The sequence below is a fragment of the Salvelinus alpinus genome, chromosome 19, assembly GCF_045679555.1.
Source record: "Salvelinus alpinus chromosome 19, SLU_Salpinus.1, whole genome shotgun sequence".
NCBI lineage: Eukaryota > Metazoa > Chordata > Actinopteri > Salmoniformes > Salmonidae > Salvelinus > Salvelinus alpinus.
This window is the reverse complement of record NC_092104.1, coordinates 1,996,201-2,005,338: the sequence shown is the minus strand read 5'-3', so window position 1 is coordinate 2,005,338 and position 9,138 is coordinate 1,996,201. Positions and strand designations below refer to the sequence as shown.

Below are 9,138 nucleotides of genomic sequence, written 5' to 3'. Positions count from 1 at the left end.
AACTAACTTCAGCTCTTTGTAAAGTGTTGCTGTGATTTCAGTTGCTGTAGTAGCTGACATGTATAGTGTTGAGTCATCCACATACATAGACAAACTGGATTTACTCAAAGCCAGTTGCATGTCGTTAGTAAAGATTTTAAAAAGTAAGGGGCCTAGACAGCTGCCCTGGGGAATTCCTGATTCTACCTGGATTATGTTGGAGAGGCTTCCATTAAAGAACACCCGCTGTGTTCTGTTGGACAGGTAACTCTTTATCCACATTATAGCAGGGGGTGTAAAGCCATAACACATACGTTTTTCCAGCAGCAGACTATGATCGATAATGTCAAATGTCGCACTGAAGTCTCACAATCTTTTTATCATCAATTTCTCTCAGCAAATCATCAGTCATTTGTGTAAATGCTGTGCTTGTTGAATGTCCTTCCCTATAAGCCTGCTGAAAGTCTGTTGTCAATTTGTTTACTGTGAAATAGCATTGTATTGTTTACTGAGGGTTGGTTACAGGCTGATTGGTTGGCTATTTGAGTCAGTAAAGGGGGCTTTACTATTCTTGGGTAGCGGAATGACTTCAGCTTCCCTCCAGGCCTGGGGGCACACACTCTCTAGTAGGCTTAAAATGAAGATGGGGCAAATAGGAGTGGCAATATCGTCCGCTATTATCCTCAGTAATTTTCCATCCAGGGGCCTGTTGCACAAAAGTAGAATTAAGACATCCGGGATAAATGACTCAGCTGAGCTCAATGAAGCCAAAACATGTGCGTCCAGGCTTAATTGGTTGCACAAAGACCAAGCCAGGATGAGCAGACACGGATTCATTAAGCCAGGTGAAACCAATCCTGGATAGGTGCGCGCTCACGGCTCACTCAAATAGACCCCGCCACAGATCACAGATTAACTGATTTACCATGGCAACTAGAGCCGCGTACTTTTCCCCGTCGGAAGCACAAATCCTCATGGAGGCATACGAGGAGGTAAAAGATATAATTAAGAAGAAAGGCAACACCGCCACAGTGATAAAGCAAAGAGAAAAAGCGTGGCAAAGTATTGCAGACCGCCTGAATGCGTAAGTAGTGCACAATTACACACTCACCGCTCCGCTGAAACATCACAATTACAATTCAAATATTTAATTCACATCTCCAAAAATGCAGTTGTACTGTAATTATGAAACGGTTAAATTTTTAATTGAAATGCACTGCAGATATGAGTGAAATTGTGTAAAGTAACTCCATCACACTGTATAAAGCTATGATACATTTTTTGATATTTTTACTGAAAACAAGACAAAAATACCAAGTAATTTTTTGCAGTGTGACTCCATTAAAGTGTGTGTGTGTGTGTGTGTGTGTGTGTGTGTGTGTGTAGATTAAACATGAACGGGCCAAAACGGACATGGCAGCAGGTCAAAATCAAATACAAGAACATTCTGCAGAATGGTATGGTCCCTGACTAATATTTAACAAAGCACAAGCATATATTGTACCCAGAAGGTGCCTGCTCACACATTGTCTGTACTGTTTTAGCAGTGAAAAAGAATACCCACAGACAAGGCACGGGTGGTGGGTCACCAAAGGCTGACCTTACCCCAGCAGAGGACATGGCCTTGGAGCTAAATAAAGGCAGGCCCGTCTTAGAGGGGATCCCTGGGGGGAAAGAGACGAGCATAGGTTCCTCCCAAGATGCCACCCGCTTCATTCAAGGTATGTCCTTCCATCTCTACATGGGATACAACCACATTCATATTGAATCAATTTGGACTGTCTGACTTTGGTTTACCTATTGCCTTGCAGTGTCTGGCAGCACTGTGTTCCTGTTAGAGCCACCAGCACAAGCACCAGACGATGCTGATCCAGTGAGTACTCCATCAAAGGCATACTGTAGGCCTGGCATGTCTTGTCTACTAGCTTCAATATGAATCCGATTAAATGTGATAGGGTGAAGGCCCCAGTGCAGCAGCAACAGCACATGATGGAGACGATGATGAGGAGGAGACCATCTCTCTGGATTCCAGAAGGCATGAGGTATCATGTTAAGACTGTGAAAGTACTATTTACTCTACAATGGTGAGGAGTCCTCATCAAAATCAAAAAATCTAATTTCTTTTACAGGACCCAGATGCTATACAGTGGGAAAACCAGCCTGGCAACATAGTGCGTATTAATAAAAGGACACCACATCCTGCCAAATTCCAGCTGCGCTAATTGTATTGTGTTCACAGAGCTCACAAGCTATCAGAAAGTTGTATGGCAACCACCTCCGGCGCCAAATAGAACTGGCAGACATAGACATTCAGTACAAGAAGAAAAAGATGGAAAATCTTGCACTGGAGTCCGAAATAAAAAAGAGGACAATTAGGAAACTGGACCTTGAAATAAAAAAACTTGAGAGGGAGGTGAGATATGCCTTCAATGTACACTGTATGCTAACTGTAACACAAATGTATTAATCATTATTTTTCTTTCCTCCCCCAGCTCCAAGAAGATGACACAGCTCAAAATAAAAATTAGGTATATTCTCGTAAAGTCAAGTGAGCCATGACATATGAGCTCTTATTGTGAGCACACAGGACGGTGGCATCTTTCTAAGGTTTTTTTTATTTTCCCAGCAATCAGTACAACCAAGTCATCGTTATAAGGCATCGCACTCTTTTGCCCACCCCCCCAGCACCAGGTGTGGCCACTAGCCTATATGAAGGCCCAAAATTGTGTGTTCCTTTCTGCTCTGACAATGGCATGCCCATTCGTGCGAGATGTGGTGGATGAAGAAGCACTTGTGCTGAGGAGAGCCTTCAGGCGAGAAAGGGTCTTCAGGGACCGGTTGGACCCACTGGCCTTCCCTGATGACCATCTATATGAAAGATACAGGTTTTCTGCAGATGGCATCAGGTATCTATGCAGACTACTGGGTCCCAGGATTAAGCACCGCACTGCACGGAGCCATGCACTGAGTGTGGAGCAAATGGTTTGTGTGGCCTTGCGCTTTTTTGCTAGTGGAGCCTTCCTGTACTCAGTGGGGGATGCAGAACAGCTGAACAAGGCCACAATTTGCCGCACAATAAGGAGTGTGTGTCTGGCTATCAAAGCATTAGCAGATGTCTTCATCTCCTTCCCTGGCCACAGAAGACTCTGTGACATCAAAGAGGAGTTCTATAGGATTGCAGGTAAGAGGATCTACAAATTACAGGACAACTGTTAACACATAGTAGGATACTCATTACTTTGTGTGACAGGTTTCCCCAATGTCATTGGTGCAGTGGACTGCACACACATAAGGATAAAAGCCCCCTCAGGTGCCCATGAGGCCGATTTTGTGAATAGGAAATCCTTTCACAGCATTAATGTTCAGGTGAACATAACTTTTTGATATTGTCCATTGACGAACACTCTGCATTGCCAGTGATGTGCATTGATTGGTGTAATATTCCTCATCTTATGATTTCAGATGGTCTGCAATGCTGACTGTGTGATCAGCAATGTTGTGGCAAAATGGCCTGGCTCAGTCCATGACTCCAGAATCTTTCGGGCCTCTGAAATCTATCAGTGCCTATCACAAGGTAAGCCACACAACCCCTATTTATAACCATCATGGCTGTGTCAAGAATATCACTGTGTTTATGAGGTAGTAATGATGAGATTTTGTGTTGACAGGTGAATTCTCTGGTGTGTTGCTGGGAGACAGGGGGTATGGCTGCCAGCCTTTTCTCCTGACACCTTTCACAGACCCCCAGGAAGCACAGCAGGCCTACAACCATGCCCATGCCAGGACCAGGGCCAGAGTTGAAATGACCTTTGGCCTCCTGAAGGCACGCTTTCACTGCCTTCACAAATTAAGGGTCAGCCCTGTTAGGGCATGTGATATTACTGTGGCTTGTGCTGTCCTCCACAATGTGGCCTGCCTGAGGAAGGAGAGGGCCCCCAGAGTGCCACCAGCCATGGACTGGGACAATCCGGCAATCTTCCCTGATGACGACAGTGGTCGGCTGCTGAGGGACCAATATGTGTTGAATTATTTTAGTTAGTATGTGTGCTTTCAATTTTGGTTAAATATGTCCTGCGGTGGCAGAGGAATTTGGGTTTTTTTGGGTTCGTTTTTTGACGAATTTGGCCTCTTATGATGTTTGTGCGGTATACTGTGTGTAATACAAGGCTGCAGGGAGGCTACTGCATCCATTCATTTGTCTGTTCAGTTGATGTGTATGGATTTGTCCTGCATTTATTTTAGTGTGCAGACATGCAGGGTGTGTTATATACAGACCTTTGAATGTGTATGTATCATTTTGTATAATATGCTTGGATTCTGTGCTTTCCATCTTGTAGAGTCACTGTGACTTCAGTTTCGAAAGGAGCTGATGGTTTACCTGCTTTGTTTTGTCCTTATTCAATAAAGGAACATAATGTTACACATTGTGTTTTTATATTCATATGGAATGTGTATTTGTTTATATGACAGAGTACTAGGGCCACACTGAAGAAAAAGGATAAAGTCATAAATTTATGAGGCTGGTTCTTTCTGCAGAAAAGCTACATATTGTTTTTACAGTTTTGATACTTATGACAATGTGATACTTAATATTCTGGCACATCAGCATGTCTTTGTTTATGAAACCATACTGAAGTACAATTTCACGAAATGCCCCACATCTGTCATTTTAACAACTGTCCTCCTTTAAAACAACTGGTTACAATATTATGACTTGTGTTTTTTTCCCCTCTGTGGCCCTAATATTCTATCATTTTATATATAGCCTTATAGTCTATGGGAAACTGTAAATTATCTAATGATAGCAACATCATCTAAAAATCATTTTTTATCCAAAATCATTGAAATTAATGATCACAAACGTTTAAATAATAACAGTGGGTCTAGTTATATGTGATAACAATGTATAGTGAGCAGTGAAATAACTATTGGTTTCCATTTGTGGTGACTGCTGACTGACATTAGGGATGAGATTAAATAGATCCTGGAATTTAGCCTGGTCTGGAGCAGGCTAGCTCCACAGAATAAATCTCCATGGTAATTTATACCATAACATATCCTCCTGCCCCCTATCCATCTTTAGTGCAACCGGATTACGGATCAATTGAGCCAGGATCACCAAGATATCCTGGCTTAATCCCTTATCCTAGTTTTGTGCAACAGGCCCCAGGTTGTCAGACCCTGTGGCTTGTCATTGTTGATACACAACAACAATGTTTTGACCTCTTCCACACTCACTTTACGGAATTCTAAATTACAATGCTTGTCTTTCATAATTTGGTCAGATATAATTGGATGTGTAGTGTCAGCGTTTGTTGCAGGCATGTCATCCCTAAGTTTGTTAGTCTTTCCAATGAAAAAAATATTTAAGTAGTTGGCAATATCAGTGGGCTTTGTGATGAATGAGCCATCTGATTCAATGAGCCATCTGATTCAATGAGCCATCTGATTCAATGAGCCATCTGATTCAATGAGCCATCTGATTCAATGAGCCATCTGATTCAATGAATGAAGGAGCTGAAGGAGCTGAATTTTCCTTTTTTCCCCCAATTTTTATTTATTTAAAGTGCTCCAAAGCTTTTTACTGTCATTCTTTATGTCATTTATATTTGTTTCATAGTGTAGTCTCTGTGGGTGGAAAGCAGATTTCAATGAGCCATTATACTGGATGGATGGAGGTGAACAGGTCCCTGGTCCTCCCTTGACCCGGCCCTGACTAGAGCTGCCGAACAGGAGGAAAGTGGAAGGGGACTGGTGGCGGAAGTGAATGGAGGAACCACGCTTCTCTCTACTTTTCCTTCCAGGGATAGATGGGTTTGTAGACATTGTGCTAGGAGAGGGAATTTGTGTCTATTATGGACACTAATGGTACCCGGGCTAGTAGTAATCCCAATATACTTGCTTGGCTGTGCAGGGCCCAAAATCCATAAGTTCCTTTCATCCTCCACCATGAATTGACTTGACCCCCTCAGTGTGCCCTGCCCTGTCTCGCTGTTTCAGTTGGTGCCCTGCCCTGTCTCCCTGATTCAGTTGGTGCCCTGCCATGTCTCGCTGTTTCAGTTGGTGCCCTGCCCTGTCTCCCTGTTTCAGTTGGTGCCCTGCCATGTCTCCCTGTTTCAGTTGGTGTCCTGCCCTGTCTCCCTGTTTCAGTTGGTGTCCTGCCCTGTCTCCCTGTTTCAGTTGGTGTCCTGCCCTGTCTCCCTGTTTCAGTTGGTGTCCTGCCCTGTCTCCCTGTTTCAGTTGGTGTCCTGCCCTGTCTCCCTGTTTCAGTTGGTGCCCTGCCATGTCTCCCTGTTTCAGTTGGTGTCCTGCCCTGTCTCTATGTTTCAGTTGGTGTCCTGCCCTGTCTCTATGTTTCAGTTGGTGCCCTGCCCTGTCTCCCTGTTTCAGTTGGTGCCCTGCCATGTCTCCCTGTTTCAGTTGGTGTCCTGCCCTGTCTTTATGTTTCAGTTGGTGTCCTGCCCTGTCTCTATGTTTCAGTTGGTGTCCTGCCCTGTCTCCCTGTTTCAGTTGGTGCCCTGCCATGTCTCCCTGTTTCAGTTGGTGCCCTGCCATGTCTCCCTGTTTCAGTTGGTGCCCTGCCCTGTCTCCCTGTGTCAGTTGGTGCCCTGCCCTGTCTCCCTGTTTCAGTTGGTGCCCTGCCCTGTCTCTATGTTTCAGTTGGTGCCCTGCCCTGTCTCCCTGTTTCAGTTGGTGCCCTGCCCTGTCTCCCTGTTTCAGTTGGTGCCCTGCCCTGTCTCCCTGTTTCAGTTGGTGCCCTGCCCTGTCTCCCTGTTTCAGTTGGTGCCCTGCCCTGTCTCTATGTTTCAGTTGGTGCCCTGCCCTGTCTCTATGTTTCAGTTGGTGCCCTGCCCTGCCCTGTCTCTATGTTTCAGTTGGGGAGGTAGTATTATACCAGTACTGTGTCTGATGGGCTCTGTGTCTGATGGGCTCTGTGTCTGATGGGCTCTGGTCTAAATGGGTGAGCTACACCGGGCCCTGGTCTAAATGGGTGAGCTACATCGGGCCCTGGTCTAAATGGGTGAGCTACATCGGGCCCTGGTCTAAATGGGTGAGCTACACAGGGACCCTGGTCTAAATGGGTGCGCTACAGAGGGCCCTGGTCTAAATGGGTGAGCTACATCGGGCCCTGGTCTAAATGGGTGAGCTACACAGGGACCCTGGTCTAAATGGGTGAGCTACAGAGGGCCCTGGTCTAAATGGGTGAGCTACAGAGGGCCCTGGTCTAAATGGGTGAGCTACACCGGGCCCTGGTCTAAATGGGTGAGCTACATCGGGCCCTGGTCTAAATGGGTGAGCTACATCGGGCCCTGGTCTAAATGGGTGAGCTACATAGGGCCCTGGTCTAAATGGGTGAGCTACATAGGGCCCTGGTCTAAATGGGTGAGCTACATCGGGCCCTGGTCTAAATGGGTGAGCTACATCCGGCCCTGGTCTAAATGGGTGAGCTACATCGGGCCCTGGTCTAAATGGGTGAGCTACATAGGGCCCTGGTCTAAATGGGTGAGCTACATCGGACCCTGGTCTAAATGGGTGAGCTACAGAGGGCCCTGGTCTAAATGGGTGAGCTACAGAGGGCCCTGGTCTAAATGGGTGAGCTACATAGGGCCCTGGTCTAAATGGGTGAGCTACATCGGGCCCTGGTCTAAATGGGTGAGCTACATCGGGCCCTGGTCTAAATGGGTGAGCTACATCGGGCCCTGGTCTAAATGGGTGAGCTACATAGGGCCCTGGTCTAAATGGGTGAGCTACATCGGGCCCTGGTCTAAATGGGTGAGCTACAGAGGGCCCTGGTCTAAATGGGTGAGCTACATAGGGCCCTGGTCTAAATGGGTGAGCTACATCGGGCCCTGGTCTAAATGGGTGAGCTACATAGGGCCCTGGTCTAAATGGGTGAGCTACATAGGGCCCTGGTCTAAATGGGTGAGCTACATCGGGCCCTGGTCTAAATGGGTGAGCTACATTGGGCCCTGGTCTAAATGGGTGAGCTACATCGGGCCCTGGTCTAAATGGGTGAGCTACATAGGGCCCTGGTCTAAATGGGTGAGCTACATCGGGCCCTGGTCTAAATGGGTGAGCTACATCGGGCCCTGGTCTAAATGGGTGAGCTACATAGGGCCCTGGTCTAAATGGGTGAGCTACATAGGGCCCTGGTCTAAATGGGTGAGCTACATAGGGCCCTGGTCTAAATGGGTGAGCTACATAGGGAATAGAGTACCATTTGGGAGTTAGCCAGCGGCCATATAAAACATGTCAGAATGTGAGGTGCAGTTTAACCGCTGTAAGATCCATTCTGATCAAATCTGTTCTTTATTATCCCCCTGCTGTGATTACTTACTGCTGTGGGCTGGGCTCTGCTGTGATTACTTACTGCTGTGGGCTGGGCTCTGCTGTCATTACTTACTGCTGTGGGCTGGGCTCTGCTGTGATTACTTACTGCTGTGGGCTGGGCTCTGCTGTGATTACTTACTGCTGTGGGCTGGGCTCTGCCGTGGGCTGGGCTCTGCTGTGATTACTTACTGCTGTGGGCTGGGCTCTGCTGTGATTACTTACTGCTGTGGGCTGGGGTCTGCTGTGATTACTTACTGCTGTGGGCTGGGCTCTGCTGTGGGCTGGGCTCTGCTGTGATTACTTACTGCTGTGGGCTGGGCTCTGCTGTGATTACGTACTGCTGTGGGCTGGGCTCTGCTGTGATTACTTACTGCTGTGGGCTGGGCTCTGCTGTGGGCTGGGCTCTGCTGTGATTACTTACTGCTGTGGGCTGGGCTCTGCTGTGAATACTTACTGCTGTGGGCTGGGCTCTGCTGTGATTACTTACTGCTGTGGGCTGGGCTCTGCTGTGATTACTTACTGCTGTGGGGCTAGCAGCTAGAGGCTCCTAATGGACACTCCTAAACGGGTGTCCTGACTCTCTGTGGTCATTAAAGATCCCATGGCACCTATTGTAAGAGTAAGGGTGTTAACCCCAGTGTCCTGGCTAAATTCCCAATCTGGCCCTCAAACTATCACGGTCACCTAATCATCCCCAGCTTCCAATTGGCTCATTCATCCCCCTCCTCTCCCCTGTAACTATTCCCCAGGTTGTTGCTCTAAATGAGAATGTGTTCTCAGTCAACTTACCTGGCAGTAAAACATTACTGTTATACTTCCTTATCCTCT

The 9,138-nt window shown here is 46.9% G+C and overlaps 1 protein-coding gene across 5 annotated transcripts; it reads left to right on the top strand.

Annotated features, from left to right (window-relative positions):
* The first annotated feature begins 1,326 nt into the window (after positions 1-1,326).
* On the top strand, positions 1,327-4,414 carry LOC139544880 (putative nuclease HARBI1). 5 transcript variants are annotated; one of them, XM_071352038.1, is made up of 8 exons: positions 1,327-1,436; positions 1,524-1,700; positions 1,791-1,852; positions 1,935-2,392; positions 2,472-2,507; positions 2,606-3,160; positions 3,442-3,553; positions 3,648-4,414. In XM_071352038.1, the coding sequence occupies exons 6-8, from the start codon at positions 3,092-3,094 to the stop codon at positions 4,016-4,018; spliced, it is 552 nt and encodes a 183-aa protein (XP_071208139.1). In that variant the 5' UTR covers positions 1,327-1,436; positions 1,524-1,700; positions 1,791-1,852; positions 1,935-2,392; positions 2,472-2,507; positions 2,606-3,091; the 3' UTR covers positions 4,019-4,414. The 5 variants fall into 5 exon arrangements, with proteins under 5 accessions (XP_071208139.1, XP_071208140.1, XP_071208138.1 ...); XM_071352039.1 differs by having other exon boundaries at positions 1,935-2,021; positions 2,109-3,160; XM_071352037.1 differs by having other exon boundaries at positions 2,472-3,160.
* Positions 4,415-9,138: the final 4,724 nt, after the last annotated feature.

Coding starts and splice junctions, on each gene's coding strand:
- LOC139544880 (XM_071352039.1), top strand. CDS start 3,092: ATGTCTTCATCTCCTTCCCTGGCCACAGAAGACTCTGTGACATCAAAG. Junction 3,161..3,441: donor GGAGTTCTATAGGATTGCAG/GTAAGAGGATCT, acceptor TTATGATTTCAG/ATGGTCTGCAATGCTGACTG. Junction 3,554..3,647: donor CTATCAGTGCCTATCACAAG/GTAAGCCACACA, acceptor TTGTGTTGACAG/GTGAATTCTCTGGTGTGTTG.